The sequence below is a fragment of the Cynocephalus volans genome, chromosome 10, assembly GCF_027409185.1.
Source record: "Cynocephalus volans isolate mCynVol1 chromosome 10, mCynVol1.pri, whole genome shotgun sequence".
Classification (NCBI taxonomy): domain Eukaryota; kingdom Metazoa; phylum Chordata; class Mammalia; order Dermoptera; family Cynocephalidae; genus Cynocephalus; species Cynocephalus volans.
The window spans coordinates 19,210,121-19,226,745 of NC_084469.1; the positions used below are offsets into that span (position 1 = coordinate 19,210,121).

Consider the following 16,625-nt stretch of genomic DNA (forward strand, 5'->3'; position numbering starts at 1 on the left):
GGCTGCCTTCTCACACATCGGGGACCTAACAGGAAGTGGTATTTTGCTGATAATTTATCACATCTCCATCACACTTCAACTGTTCTTTATTAGGTAGCAGCTGTGCTCAGCTGTTGTGTTATCTTTCCTGGTCTTTCAAATTCTTCACAATGTCAACATCAAAATAAAAAAATAGGAAACAACTGGCTTTTTCATGTAGAAATCACTTGTTTTGTCAAGTGATTAGAGGTAAGCTCTCTAAGGCAGATACTTTTCATTTTAAAGTACATAGGACAATATTCAAGAAATATTTGCTGCAGCACTAGTGGTTATAGCTGAAGATAGACCAATACAGAAAGTAAAAATAAGTGCTTACTCTAAAACTATTCGGAAGATGCACTGTAAAAACTGAAAAGTTCTTTTGCAATGAAATAATTTTCTAAGCAATTTCCCTTCGATATTAATTTTATTGTATTTGTAGCACTCAGGCTACCTTCTTGAGAAAAAGCAACTTATCTAGCAAGCTATCCATCTTTTTTAGCCTTAGAATATGTATTTGTTGAATGCCCATAGTATGTGAAGCATTATCCAAAGATACCAGGGGGCCGGCCCGTGGCTCACTCGGGAGAGTGCGGTGCTGATAACACCAAGGCCCCGGGTTCGGATCCCATATACGGATGGCCGGTTCACTCACTGGGTGAGCGTGGTGCTGACCACACCAAGTCAAGGGTTAAGATCCCCTTACCGGTCATCTTTTAAAAAAAAAAAAACAAACAAACAACAACAAAAAAACCAAAGATACCAGGAAGTGTGCTCAGTGGACCTAAAAGACAAACCCAAATCAGGGAAAGTAAATCCAGATGGAAAGAGATTATTGTGGTCTCTTTATTTTATTACGATGTATTTATTTATTTTTTTGGTGGCTGGCCAGTATGGGGATGAACTCGGTGTAAGGCTGAGCTTAACAGCTAGCCCATTTTATTGTGTTTTATATCTAGGTTTCAATGCATTTTCTAACTTAGATTTAAGACCCCAAGGTGAATACTCTGTTCTTTGCATCTGGTATGTTCAAGTAATGGAAGTAACTAAAATTAGCACCTAAATATTGAGCTTGTTATTTTCAACATTCTTTACCAACCATAATCCAAAGTTTAAAAGGTTTAAAGTAGGTACATTGCTTGATGTCGCTTTTAAAGAAGCACTTCTAGACCTTAAAAGCCACAGTATTTTTTTTCTTGAGTGTTCTTTACATAAAACACAAGATTCTCTAATGTTCAAATTTTGGCTACACAGTCTAACCTGTCAGAAGTGGCGTGCACATCCTATATGCCTACTGGATTTAAGCTAATGATCACACTGTTCTGCCCTCCTAACATGGCCAAAAGATATAAAAACTTGCTAAATAGTCACATCTTTGGGACTGAACAATGGTTCTTCCAGTTTATTATGTCACCCAACCTTACAGTGACCACACAATGTCATAAGTCAACATGGCTAAGGATGCACTATGGGGTTTTTTGTTGTGAATCTTCAGGTGGTGACCAAAATACTTTTTATCTTATTTTTATTTATTTATTTATTTTAAAAGATGATCGGTAAGGGGATCTCTGACTTGGTGTTGTCAGAACCATGCTCAGCCAGTGAGCGAACCGGCCTTCCCTGTATAGGGATCCGAACCCATGGTCTTGGTGTTATCAGCACCGCACTCTCCCGAGTGAGCCACGGGCCGGCCCTCAAAATACTCTTTAAAGGTCAGTATCACAGCTCTAGCTATTCTACCAGGAAATACAGATCTGTCCTAAAGATTAGTCAGTAGTAAGAGCAGTAAATGGATTTATCTTTAAAATCGCCAAAACTTTCATAGGCAAAATATTTCCCAACTACTACTTGGGCTTTACAACAGGACTCCAAAGCCTTCCAGGTAGGAACTCAGACCATGATGGTGAGCACTGTAGAGGAATTGTCCTTACAGTCCTGCTTCTTGTGAGATAGTCAAAGGGAAGGGCCTTTGGCCAGTACCACTACTTTGCCCAAGGGAGTCCCTAAGGTAATATTAAGCCAGCCCAAAAGTTTCTTTGGCCAGGACACATACAAAAGCCACTATCCGGCTTTCTATATGCGTCTAGTGTAACCACCACAACAAATAACTCAGCACTCTTCGGTCCCCTCAGCTGGATCTCAATGCAGTCCCAGGTCGGGAAGCAGTTATGTGGATGGCTCCCTGTCAATCAGAGTGTCGGGGTCCTTTCCTCCTTCAGTCTTCCTGCAGTGGAAATCAGATTAAATGGCGTCAAGTACCTGAAAACCCAGGCCAGACTTTGTCTCCCCCCACCCCCCCGCCCAGATGCTTGTCTCCCTTTCTCTCCCTCTCGCCTTCTGCTCTCCCTCTGACCTCGGAAGCCCCAGCTACTCACGACTTACCCAAGTCCTCCCTGGGCCTCGACTCGCGGGTCGGTCCTGAGTCAACTCGGCTCCCTTCGCCCTCGCCCCGCGGGAGAGAGATTCCCAGCCCCGTCTGCGCTGCGGAGGACTGAGTTAGATCTACTCACCCCTCCCACCAGCCCCATTTCGAATCCGAGTAGCTAGACTCGGGGGAGGGACGCATGCACGCGGGATGGCCCCGGGAGCAACCCCCGCCCCCCCGCCCCAGCGAGGATTTCGAAAGCCGCGACTCCACAGTGGCGGCCTACAGTCTCGCGAGAGGAAGCGGGGCCCCGCCCGGGGTCCTCGGCCCCTCCCTGTCCCACCCTCCCCACATCCCCCGTCCTCCCTCCCCCCCTCCCCGTGGTGCCTGCGGCTGACTGAGCCTAGAGAGGAAACGGCATTCGGAGCCGCGCCCCCGCCCAGGCTGGCCCTGACGCGGGCCTCGTCAGCTGGTAACGGGGAGCAGAAGTGGGGGTCAGAGAGGCGACCGCGAAAACGGTGAAGGTCAGAACGGAGAGCTCTCCTCCGCGAAGGGTGAGGAAAGACTCTGAGCCTACCCCCAACCCCTACTCCTGAGCCGGGGCGGGGTCGACCCCTCCCAGAGGGCGGAGTCGCGCTGGACAAATGCGGCCGGGGGAACTGACTGGGCGGGGTGCGCCCAGAAACGGGAGAAGGGGTTAGCTGTGGGCTGAGGGCACTCTGGCCACGGGAAGCGGGGAGTGGGCCGTGGAGCCGAGGCCAGGGGTGGGGTCCTGGAGCCGGGACTCCCGTGACGGGCGGGGGAAGCCCCCGGGCTGGCGGCTCCCTTCCGCCTCTCCTTTGGACTCTGACTGGAGGCCGGCGGGCGGGGGCAAGGAGGGAGAGCGGCGCGAGAGGGCGGATCCCGGCGCTGCTCCGCGCTGATTGGCTGGGCGTGTGTGGAATCGGGTGATGGGAAACGCAGCCCGGCTCTCCCGTCCCCTCCTGCTCCTCTCCCTCCCCCCCGTGGCGAATGTGCTGCGCGGCGGCGGGTGCTTACGCTCGCGGGGTTTGGCTGTTGCAGGCAGGAGCTGGGAGGAGGCGGCAGCGGCGGCGGCGGCGGCAGCGGTGGCGGCAGCGGCGGCTGGGAGGCGGTGGTGACGGTGGCAACGGCAGCGTCGGGGACGATGGCGCGACTGGTGGCAGTGTGCAGGGACGGGGAGGAGGAGTTCCCCTTCGAGAGGAGGCAGATTCCCCTCTACATAGACGACACCCTCACGGTGAGCGGGCCGGGCCGGGCTGGGCCCGCCGCTGCCCTGGCAGCTGTTTCTCCTCCTCCCCCTCCCCCAGGCCGAGCGCTGCGCACTGGAGAAAGAGTGTGTTGCAACTCCTAGGCGAGGCCTTCTCTCCGGCAGGCCCCACAAACTCGCCTTTGCAGTCGGTCGCTCGTCAACCTCTGTCGACCCCAAGCCCAGCGCTCTGTACACATTTTGAGCCCCTCTCCTTAAGTTTTCTTTCCTTTTTGAACCCTCTTCCTTTCCCCTTAGAAGACGCTGCTTTTGGCAAAGCACGCGACTCGGAGAGGGTTTGAAGGATCTTGGGCGTTTAGGGCCTATCCCTTGCAGAAACCACCTACCCTCGGGGAGGCTTAATTATCTGGAAATGTCGCAGCTGCACTGCTACCTGTATATTTTCTATTTTAATACCATAGCTCTCACTACATAAACGTAATTACTGAGGGCAGAGTGACATGCACTTGTACTGTACAGATTCTACTGAAATGATTTGATTTCGTTGTAAATAGTCTCTTATTGCCTAGTACATTAAAACTCTTGAAATGATTGTATTGCTAGGCCATGACTCTTCAAAACGGGCTTTCTTGGCATTATTCTTTAGTTAGTTCACAGATACTTTTTTTTTTTTTTTTTTTTGCCAAATTATTGAATGTGTAAGAGTACTATAAAAAGCTGATTGCTCATCTTGAGTGTCAAGACCCAGTTCTAGGTAGTTTTCCTTTTTAGAGTTGGTGTTAGTATACCATTACCGACCCTCTGCCCTGTGTTGCTGTACTATTTCCTTTAAAAGGAAATGGCAGAAATTTGAATTGAATCTGAACAGGAAATGAGTGCAGTTGCTTGCCACTATTTCTTAAGAAATGAAATGAACCTTTTCCAAATAATCTTTTGAAATCTGCGTTTTAATGATGCTGAAGCTTTAGATTATAGATTTGCTTATTTTGATAAAGTGTAGCTAAATCTGGCTTTTTTGCCATTCAAAGGCAGTTGATACATTTTGGTCTTGAATTTTTTTTTTGAGATAATCTGTGGAAGTTTTTTCAGATTTTATATAAAATGCAAGTCATTGTAGAGATGCCAATCTATGCCTTTCTGCTTGCCAGTATCAATTAAGACTTGATTGAGCTGCATTACTTAAAAAATGATTAGAAGAGCTATTGAATGACTTATTTAGAACTTTTTAAGTGAAAGCATGTATAATTATCCAAGTGCATTTTTTTATGTTATGAAAAAAGGTAGAATGATTTGGCCTGACATAAAGTAAATAGAGTTTGTGTTGATGCATTAGAAATTACTTGTATGTCTTGGTAATGATTTCTGCACTTTTTGCATTAGAAATGTAGTGGACTTATATTTCATATAGTTTTTTAAAATAGCGCTCTGATCAAATTAAATGATATGTTTCTGAATTTGAAAACTCCTAATAGGAGTTTATTTGTTGATATTTTGTTTCTTCTCTCCCTCTCCAACATAAACACTTTTCTAAAGCACATATTTTGTTATTGACCTTTTAGGTTTATTGTTCCAGAATGGCTTTGAAGTTTAAAAAAAAATCCTGTGGGTTTGGATATGAGATAACTCTTGAGTGTGTAATATCAGAACCTAGGGAAAACAAACATAAATTTGAGTATTTGCAAAATTTTTAAAGACACATATTTACTCCTTGTAACCACATAACTACCTTTAATGTGAATGGAGTACATTAATACATCTGTTATATAGCACTTTAAGTAGCCAACTTTTGGGGGTGCTTTTATACTCTTTTCTTCACAATGATGTGAATTTATATATAAAAAGATGTAACCTTGCATTGCGGTTTAGTATGGCACTTATTTTGCACTGCATCTGGTGGTTGAAGTTTGCTTTTATTATATTGTGGACTTGTGACCAAGGCAAATATCTTGAAATAACATTTTATTTAAAAAAGAGTGCAGTTTTTCTTTGCTTCGGAGTGGGTTTTTATCACTATGGAATGAGTGAGACATTTTATTTATTACTTTGTCTTCGAACTTCTGCACAGTCATTGAATGCTGTTAGTGAAAATTCTTGTCAAGGATCCATCATATTTAGGGAAACAAGTTTCTTTCAGGACCATTCTACCAAATACTATATAAAGGGAGAATGCAGAGCCCAGCACCTGTTGGGAGAGAAGGGGGAAATGGAAGAGGGAGGAAAGATGCCTGTAACAGAGGTTTATGCTCTACGTTGGTCCACTTATAGTTTGATGGCATTGTGTGCCTGAAGTTAACAGTTTGGTTTGGTCTGTGTTCCTAGGGTTTGTAGGTAATGCTCTGAGGAAACATTGTGTGATCTTTATTTCAAGTAGTCTTAGAATCTTGTTAGCAGCTAGATGTTACAGTCTTGTTGTACAGTTTACAGTCAGTTACAAATTTTATCTTTTTAATAATGGATGCTGAAACATCCAGCCTTACTTAAACTAGCAATTTTGGGCCGGCCCGTGGCTCACTCGGGAGAGTGCGGTGTTGAGAACACCAAGGCCCCGGGTTCGGATCCCACATAGGGATGGCCGGTTCGCTCGCTGGCTGAGCGTGCCAAGGGTTAAGATCCCCTTACCGGTCATCTTTTTAAAAAAAAAATAAATAAATAAAATAAACTAGCAATTTTAACTTTGCTTTGTAAAATGAAATTAAAAAGCTTGTAGGTGAAAAAGTAGCCTCTTTTCTGTGCTATGTTGTATCCATGTTTAGAAGATTCCTGTAGTAGTTTAGTGGGTTTGAACACTTGAGCACAGTGATAATGTAGGTGTATTTGAGAATATCCCAAATAAGTAAACTGGTGTAATATTTAGGAAAGTGTTACACTATGAGGCCATAGTACTGTTTGGTGTTATCGGAATTATAAAACAGCAGATAGAATACTGATTTTATTTTAGAGGCATCTTTGAAGAATTACAATTTTTAAAGCAAGTAGTTTTAAAAAATAGTCTTGAAAAATAACCACAAAGCAGAAAAAACAAATTAGCCTTAATCTTTTTTTTTTTTTTTTTTTTTTTTTTTTTGCCTCCCAGAGATTACCAGCATTTGGTGTAATTCCAGTCATAAATACACACATAGATACAGAGTTGAGATATATTGTCTTCTGTAACATTTTATATCCTGCTTTTTTTCACCAAATGTAATATTGAGGACATTTTCTCTTGTCATTCTTAAACATTTTTAATAGCCATGTAATATTCTATTGTGTGACATACCATAATTTAATCTTTCTTCCAATGTTGGACATAGAAGGGGGGGGTTCTAGTTATAGTTATGAATAATACTGTAAGAATATAAATAATGCATAAATCTTTGCATTAAAATTTGTTTTCTCAGGCTTTTGGAAGTAGAATTACTGGATCCAAAGGATAAATGAACCTTTTATAAAGTTCTTGATACATATTGTCAAATTGCTACAACATTTCTGGAACGCAGTTTATCTAACTCAAACCAATCTAAATGGATTAGAAACTCTTCTAAGAGTCTTTAACTCTCTGAGACTTTAAAAGATAGGAAATGGTAGCATATCCACTTGGGGATAAGGTGCTCAGCATTTGCTAAAAGTTTAGTATTTAATGTTTTCTTTCAACTCTTGATTTAATATTTAATTTTACCAAGGCTGATAGATGTTACAAATAGCTGTGCAGATGAAGAAGTAAAAGAGTAAAACCAAAGTAACGATGATTTTGGTAAATAAAAACTTAATATTGTTGGTTAGAGCTTCTGAGAATGGGCTAAAAACAGATTTTTTGTGGTCAGGAGAAACCAGGACTTAAGAGCGAAAGTGGGTAATGGATTCAATAAACATTATAAAGCAGTGATTGCAGCACCATGACTTGTTCTATTTTTGGCCAGCTATTGATAAGCAACCTCATCATGAAGCTGAACACTTAATGATTTCTCAGTGAAACCACACCTGAAATGCTTTACAGAACTGTCTTTCCTTAGGTAACCTAGAATCTGAAGATTAAGTCAAGGAAGTGGTTTTAAAGAATGGGGAAAAAATAGTGCTACTAGCCTCTTTGCCTTCCCCTTTTTCTTACTGTCATCTCTTAAAACATTAAACAGCATATGGTAATTGGCCAGAAAACAGTAAAGTAAAAAGCCATTGTCCTAAATGTTTGAAAGGCAGAGACAAAGTTTAGTGTGAGTGCAGGTCTCTAGCTAGGGTGTTATAAAGTACAAAAATTTAGTGTTATCCAAGCCCATGGAACCTAGGAAAGATACAGTAATAGATTAGATCTTGACATTTAATCTATACAGGTTGAGTATCCCTTATCTGAAATGCTTGGGACAAGAATTGTTTGGGTTTTTTAATTTTTTTGGATTTTGGAATATTTGCATTTCGCTTATATATTTGTATTTATTATATATCTGCATTTTTGAGTATCATGTCAGGATTCAAACGTTTTTGGATTTTGGAGCATTTTGGATTTTAGATTTGTGGATATGGGATGCTCAGTCAGTAGTAGGTTAAAATGAGGTGGGTTTTTTTTTTTTTTTTTAAGATGACCGGTAAGGGGATCTTAACCCTTGACTTTGTGTTGTCAGCACCATGCTCAGCCAGTGAGCAACCGGCCATCCCTATATGGGATCCGAACCTGTGGCCTTGGTGTTATCAGCACCACACTCTCCCGAGTGAGCCACGGGCCGGCCCGTTTTTTTTTAAACTCATGTTTCTTATTGACTTTTTCAAAAGGATTCTTAAAGCAGGCATCCATATAATTAAAATTCTTTAAAGGTCAGCTGATAGGTCTCAGTATGTTAGATGTGTTATTTGACTTCTGCTTTAATTTTTAAAACAATAAAACAGTTGATCAGAATAAAAATAATCCATTTATACTGAGTTAGAATTTACAATTTCACCCAGGAACCAGGCTGAGGAGACTTTGATTTGGTTAAGGAATATTCTTTGAATGTTTCTTAAATTGATGGCTTTGATCTTGAAATAGTATAGTTAATTGTCTTAATTTTTTTTTATGTTGGCAATTGGTAAGTGGTAAAATAGTGTATATTTGTATCAAGCAAGTAAAAATGCAAATCAAGATATTAGTTGTTTAATGGTAGGTTTGGAGTGACGTGTAGTGTTCCATTGAATTACATGATTCTAAAAGTTTATCCTTTACCTTTTTAATGACTTGACTGTTAAATTTCTTTGTGTCTTGAACCCTGTGATGATTCCAGAAGATGTAATGTGAGTTAATTGAACTATTAACTATTTTTATTCTTTTATTATTTTCTGGACCAGGATTTCTAAATACCAGGATTATTATTAAATGTTTTTAAAAATTTGAGTCGATTATGTTAATTACAATAAATACAATTGCCGTATGGAACATTAGATATTTTGCCCATTTATTTCAGTCATCCTCACCAGACCATTTAGAGCTGCAGCATTAAAGTAGACTAGTGACTTCAGTTTTACTTTGTACTGTTTGTAAAGTTAATTATATGAAAGTGCTTAGAACAATGTCTAGTATATATGAAGCTACATTGTATCTTTAGTATTATTACCACCACCCTTTGGAGGTATTAATAAGAAGGAAAACTAGAAACAAGATATCAAGATCAATGAACCTGAAAATTGGATAATTGTTCCTTGAAACTGAGATTCAAACATTTCATCTGTATGTATGGATGATGAAGCTTCTAGAACAGTAAAAACTATTGAGATGGAAGCATGTCTCTGAACATGGTATAATGAATATAGAATTGGAAGAAAGGAACATTAACTTTCCCCTGATAATAAGTATTATATGTGCATTGTAATAAATGTGGGAAGGATGGAAACATATAAAGAAAAAAGCCATCTGTCGTCCCACTACCTAGAGATAGCCACCTCTAATGTATTATGTATTTTCTTTTTCTGTAAGATAAAATATGCACATATAAAAAATTTGAATCATATTGTACATGGAGTTTCTAATTCTGTGAAATAGAGTGAAGTCCTCTGGGTTGTTAAGTTGGTGTGTGCATCATTGTCCATCCTCTCAGTACCTGTTTGTCTCCCTACTTCACATATCTGGTATTCCTACCTAATCAAATCAAGAAAAGATTTTGTATCTATTGCTTACACTTGCCTCCTTAGTTGTTAATGAAGCCTCAGTTTATTGTTAGAACAAGTATGTTTTAAATCTGTCATTTCTAATGTGAAGGGAAAGGAATGGTTGCCTCCATTAAAGAAGCAGGTCTTTGTGGTACTGTTTGGGGAAGGGGGTAGGGATCTTTTAAGACCACATTCAACTGGGTGGGTTATTTGATTTTTTGGTTTTGCCTCAAATAGGCCTCCTTATCCTGACTTGACTCTTTGGGTTTGTGACCCTTATCATCTGGAAATAGTTTGTCTTAGCACAGCATGTTTCATGTCTTTAACCTTGTTTTTATTAAGATACATGTTTGTTACTTTATTTCATTGTTTTCAAGGCATTTATTTTTCCACATTTTAACATCTCTGAAATTGGGATGCTTCTTTAATTTGATGACATTTTATGGTTAAAGTGGCTCTTTCTTTAGTGGTATATAACTACAGTATTTCTTAAAATCTGTGGTGTGCCAGATCAGTGAAATGTGCTAGTTACTAATTCCCGTTATCTGATATACTGAAACATCTATTAGCTTCATATTCTTCTTCCTCTAGTAGCGAATTTTGATAACGGAATAAATATATTAATGGGCCCTTTTGTTCATAATTAGAGCTAACATTTACCGTGGAATAACTAAAAATACCAGGTTATTTTACTTATTAGATGCTATTGTTGGCCACTGCGACAAACACCTTAAAATATAATTTAATCCTTACAACCACTGTGAGATAGATATTAGAAATTATTACTTAATCTCATTTTACAAATGAGGAAATTGAGAATCAAGATAAACAACTTGCCTAGAGTTATGACATAAGTTGTAAGTGGCAGAGCTTGGGTTTGAATTCATATCTGCCTGTCATCTTTGTTCCTAATGACTATACCATTCTGGCTTTAGAAACTTGTGTACTTGGGCCGACCCCGTGGCGCACTCGGGAGGGTCCGGCGCTGGCTCCCGCTGCGGGTTCGGATCCTATATAGGGATGGCCGGCGCGGTGCGGCCGGTCACAAAAAAGACAAAAAAAAAAAAAAGAAAGAAACTTGTGTACTTGGATTTTTTTAAAGCTTTTTTGGGGGGAGGAAGCAAATCTGGTTTTAGAGGTCTATTTCTGTCCTAAGAATTTATAAAATAGTATCGTATGTTCCAAGAGTATAAAATAATTGATTTCTGTTTGTATTTTAAGATGGTGATGGAATTTCCTGACAATGTGTTAAATCTTGATGGGCATCAGAATAACAGCACACAACTAAAGCAGTTCATTCAGGTAATAGTTTTTAAAAATCACTGTTTTTAATGGGGTGTGATGTGGTGGTGTGTGTTGTAAAAAGTCATTTAAAAATTAGCTGTAAGTAAAGGGCTGGCCCATGGCTCATTTGAGAGAGTGTGGTGCTGATAACACCAAGGCCACGGGTTCGGATCCCTGTATAGGGATGGCCGGTTAGCTCACTTGGGAGAGGGTGGTGCTAACAACACCAAGTCAAGGGTTAAGATCCCCTTACTGGTCATCTTTTTTACTTTTTATTTTTTGATCGGTAAGGGGATCGCAACCCTCGGCATGGTGTGGTCTGCACCATGCTCAGCCAGTGAGCGCACTGGCCATCCTTTTATAGGATCCAAGCCCGAAGCCTCGACGCTGCCAGCACCGCACTCTCACGATTGGTCATCTTTTAAAAATAAATAAATAAATAAATAAAAATTTAACTGTAAGTATAATTTTGTTTTACCTAGGATTTCTGTTATTTTAAGATTGCATTGAAATTGCTTTCTTTTTTACTGTTATGTGAATATAGTTATGTGCCTGATACGTATGTACCTGTCATGTGAAAGTGAATTGGTGGTTCTGTGTTAACATTTTACCTGTCCATAAGGCTCTAATTTTTACCAGGCCATCTTTACCTGTTTTTCATTTTATTTTATTAATTTTTTTTTTAGCTGTTGACTTTTCAGTTATTTTCCTTTTTTTAAAAGATAGTGTATGCGGTTTTTCGTTAAGAACTTGTTGGTTTTCTTCTGTAGCAATTATTTTGTTCAAGGAAAAAAAAATCCTGTATTAGAAACTTTCTGATTTTTATTTAATTCCTGAGAAATATGAAACACTTAAATACAGTGTATATAACTAAGGTAATGAAAGATAATTTGTTAGAGTACTTCAAAATTCTACTTTTAGAGAAAACTTTGAAAGATTGATGGTAAATGTGAGAAAATGCTTCTTGGGAATTATTTTAACTTCCCATGTGTTTTTTGGTAAATCTGAAAGTGTTAATTGTGGTGTAACTATAACTCTACCAGGTAGAAGTTATTTACTAGAGTTTTGCCCATTTCTTTACAGCTATGATTCTTAATCATTTTCTACCTTGTCATAACCAACAGATAGCATTCATGTGTACCAGCATGTTAGTTACTCACTGCAGGCTCCTACATAGGTAAGATAGGCCTTGTTCCCTCCCACTAATCCATAACACACCTGTCCATACCTCCAGGATTGGGAATTGCTGCTCTACATGATCACTATCCTAACATGACTCCTGTAGCTCAACATAGTGTGTTGTTAAAAGTTGAAAAGACAAAAAAAAGAAGAGAGAGAGAAACAAACAGTTGAAAAGACAACATAATAAAGCTGCATTGTGTCTTTACTCTTTCCTTTCTTTCCTCTTTTTTAAAAACTTTTTTTAAGTGAAGGTACTAGGCTTAATGTTTACTGACCAATTTCTGAATTTCCAATTGCAGGGCTTCTTTTTGTTATGTTGGGGCACATACTGCTTAGTCCCAGCGTCCTAAGTAGAGTGTTTTGTACCATAGATTCTGGCAGGGGGTTTTGTGGAGCATACTCAGTTCAGCATGGATAAGCCTGACTATCTTTCCTTTCTTTCTTTTTTTTTTTTTTTTTAAAGATGACCGGTAAGGGGATCTTAACCCTTGACTTGGTGTGGTCAGCACCACGCTCACCCAGTGAGCGAACCGGCCATCCGTATATGGGATCCGAACCCGGGGCCTTGGTGTTATCAGCACCGTACTCTCCCGAGTGAGCCACGGGCCGGCCCACTATCTTTCCTTTCTGACTCAGTTGCAGATAGCGGTGGCAAGCCCTGCTCAAGTTGTACTTACTGCATAAGGATAAGAATTCATAGTAGTGAAAGAGTAATTTTATTTCTTCCTTAAGAGTCTATTTTTCTCTTTCTCTCAGCGTCATAGTATGCTTAAGCAACAAGATCTAAGTATTGCCATGGTGGTGACGTCACGTGAAGTCTTGAGTGCACTTTCTCAGCTTGTCCCATGTGTTGGTTGTCGTCGCAGTGTGGAGCGCCTCTTTTCCCAGCTTGTAGAGTCTGGAAATCCTGCCCTTGAACCTTTAACAGTAGGGCCCAAGGGAGTCCTATCTGTAACTCGAAGCTGCATGACTGATGCAAAGAAGCTTTTTACATTATTTTATGTACATGGGTAAGTATAACCAATTAGGAGAAAATGGGTTTGTTAAATTTGATGACAGTGGCAGCTTTTTAAAAAAATTCGTTCTGGGTAAAGATTGAGTCCAATTCAACAATTTTATTGAGTAAATAAAATTGTGTCAGTGAATGTGAAGTTTGTCCTCTCATGTGAGGAGAGGCAGATAGTAAGCAAAGCAAATAAAGGGGTCTTCGAAAAGCTCATGGAACCCCATACTGGCCAACTGCCAAAACCAAAAAAAAAAAACCAAACAAACAAAAAAGAAGTAAAAACTTCATGGAAGGTTTTGCATTATCTTTAATTCCATTTTTCCACAAACTTTTTGAAGTACCTTCATGTAATTTGTCAGGTACAACTTAAAAAGAAAAACGAGGGAAAGAAAACGCGTGGGTAGAATTAATGTGCAGGGAAGCCTCTCTGATAAAATGACGTTGAATATGGACTTGAATGAAGTAAGTGAACCTTGTAGATATCTGGGGGGGGGGGGGGACGGCAGAGAAGGATCAGCAGGTATAAAGATTCAGAAGTTGGAGTTTTCTTGAAGAATTAGAGGAACAGCAAGGAAGCCATAGTGGCTGGAGCCAGATGAATGAAGGGAACAGTAATAAAAGATGAGGTTAGAAGAGTAACAAAAGTACCAATCCTGTAGTGCCTTGTACGTCATTCTGAGGTCTTTTGTTTTTACTCTGAGTGATGTGGGAAGCTTTGGAAGAGTTTTGATTAGGTGAGTGACATAATCTGACTTGAAGTTTGGCTTATTTTGACCTCTGTATTAAGAATAAAGTGAAGGGGGGTGTAAGGGAAGGAGTGGGAGAAGAGAAACAGGCTATTTAATGATCCATGGGAGAGATGATGGCGACTTGGACCAGAGTGGTGGCCACTGAGGATAGTGATATATTTTGAGGAATGAGCCAACAGAATTTTTGAATAGATTAGCACCAAGGACGATTCTTAGATTTGTGTTCTAAAGAAAGTACAAATGGTTTCCATTTATTGAGCAGCAATTTTGTAGAGCTCACTTTTGGTAATATTAAATTTGAGATACCAATTGGGCATCCAAATTGAGTTCAGAGAGGTGTGGCCTAGAGGTGTCATTTGTGTCATTTAGTGAGTATGAATAGGAAAAGAGAAGTGTTCTGAAGACCAAACCTGAGGTTTTTCTATTTAGAGGTGATGGTAGGGACTTGGGATTTTTACTCTGCCTGAGAAAAGCCTTGGAAGGTTTGGGTTTTTGTTTGGGTGGCTGGCTAGTGAGGGGGTAATACTGCGCTGTAACCAACTGAGCTAACTGTCCAGCCCTTGGAGGGTTTTTTTTTTTTTTTTTTTAAAGATGACCGGTAAGGGGATCTCAACCCTTGCCTTGGTGTTGTCAGCACCACGCTCTCCCAGGTGAGCCAATCGGCCATCCCTATATAGGGATCCGAACCCGTGGCCTTGGTGTTATCAGCACCGCACTCTCCCGAGTGAGCCACGGGGCTGGCCCCCTTGAAGGGTTTTTAACAGAGGAATAATAGAGTCTGATTTATGTTTTGCAAGGATGACTCCAGCTGCTGAGTGAAGCCTAGAACGTAAAGGGCAAAGGGTGGTAGCAAGGGGACCATTTGGGAGGCTATTGCAGTTAACTAAGTTAGAGATTGGTGGGTTGGACAGGGATGATAATGGTGGAGATGATAAGAAGTGATTTGATTCTAGATATATTTAAAAGTTATTGTTGACAGCCTTTGTTGATTGGTTGAATGTAGGGTGTGGATAGTAGTGGTACATATTCTATATTTGCATAAAGTTTCCTTCAGTGGCTGCTCATCAAAGATACTATGTATTTAGATAATGTTTGGGTAAGGGATGGTGGATTAGAGTTAGGTAGCAGTCATAAAATATTTCAGTGTCAGCTACACTGCTGGATCCATTGAGGATACAGGGATGAGTGAGACGGTTGCAGTCTGGAGGAAAGAGTACATTGACTACAGCAGGTTTCTATCAGCATTTTGACAGGCTGGGGATGGAGAGTGAACATGAGTGTACACACTCTCTTGGGTTAGAATTTGTTTGGTTGAGAAATTTTCAAGGTAGGTGATGTGTCTATAATACTTTAAATACACTTCTTAATAAAAGGCAATAAATAGAAATTTTTTAAATTTGAAAGAAAAATGAATATTAATCAAACCCTTTGTGGTTTATTTTATTTTATTTTTACTTAGGTCCAAACTAAATGACATGATAGATGCTATTCCAAAAAGTAAGAAGAACAAGAGATGTCAGTTACACTCCTTAGACACACACAAGCCAAAACCTTTGGGGTAAGTAGAATTGAATATCAAGGTGCTTCGTCATTGTTAAGATTATAAATGTTGATTATATTTAGTAAAAAGAATAAACACTGCTAGTTTTAATTCATTAATTGGTTACACTCTATGACATAGATCAAAATAAATATATTCCCTGGTTCTGTAGGCCTTTTTATATTGTGACTATAGGGTCTCAATATAGATTTGGTTTTTAGGGGGTGGGGGTTTGTTTTTTTTCCTTATATTAAATGTGTTAGAGGAAACAGGTTGAGATCTTTGTGGAAATTTATTTAGCCAGTATGAAAGTTGTTGAAGTACTGATATTCTTTGATCTATATAATAGTCATAATGTATAAGTTATTTTTCTTTCTTGTCTCTAGTTCTCTCTAATAACTTATCGAGGATTTAAAAAAAAAAGTCCTGAATTATGGCAGTATGCATTTATGTAACTAATTTGCAGTTTTCTTCTTGGTTAGGTGCTACAGTGCCAGAGCTGCTTTTTCCCCATCTCCCAGCACAGTGCCACAGTTGTCCCCTACAAAATTGCTTGGGGGTGGGGATGGTAAGGTGAAGTCTGGAATTTGAAAGGCAGTTTCTAAGAAGTAATTTTTGTTTTGGAGAGAATGAAATGTTTTAAAACTATAGTTTACTCTGAATTAGTTTTAAAAGTTAATATTTGAATATCTTATTAGTGTCATTGACACCATTGTTGTAGACATTTTCTCTCCTGATACAAAGACCTGGATGACCAGGTGGTGGTGTGTTAACAGTCTATTAAGAAGTTTTTTTCTATACTTAGGAACAAGAAATATTTTTAAATTTTTATTTGAAAACTGTCAAACAAAAGCAGAAAGACTATACAAGGAGAGACTATACAAGGACCCCTATGTACCTTTACCCAGATTGAATAATTATCAAGATTTACCACATTTGATTCATTTATCCACCTTTTTCTTTGCTGAAGTATTTTAAAGCAAATCCCAGGCATACTGTTATTCTACTCCTATGTACTTCCACATGCACCTCTAAATGTATGGGAATTTTCTTTCATAACCACAGTGCCATTATAACACATAAAAAAATTAACTATAATAATCTAATACCTCATTCATATTCATATTTTCTCTTCTGTATCTGAAAGTATTAAATTGGTTTGTTTG

General features: G+C 39.5%; 1 protein-coding gene across 5 annotated transcripts in view; it reads left to right on the forward strand.

Annotated features, from left to right (window-relative positions):
* The first annotated feature begins 2,776 nt into the window (after window positions 1-2,776).
* The window catches only part of GGNBP2 (gametogenetin binding protein 2), a 31,338-nt gene continuing 17,489 nt past the window's right edge, over window positions 2,777-16,625 (forward strand). For 4 of the 5 annotated variants that reach the window (XM_063110406.1, XM_063110408.1, XM_063110409.1 and 1 more), the window contains exons 1-5: window positions 2,777-2,937; window positions 3,446-3,641; window positions 10,920-11,000; window positions 12,921-13,174; window positions 15,379-15,477. In XM_063110406.1, the coding sequence (XP_062966476.1) occupies window positions 3,549-3,641; window positions 10,920-11,000; window positions 12,921-13,174; window positions 15,379-15,477 (527 nt within the window). In that variant the 5' untranslated portion in view covers window positions 2,777-2,937; window positions 3,446-3,548. Of the gene's footprint in view, window positions 2,938-3,345; window positions 3,642-10,919; window positions 11,001-12,920; window positions 13,175-15,378; window positions 15,478-16,625 lie in introns of those variants that run through there. The other variant, XM_063110407.1, reaches the window with a different exon arrangement.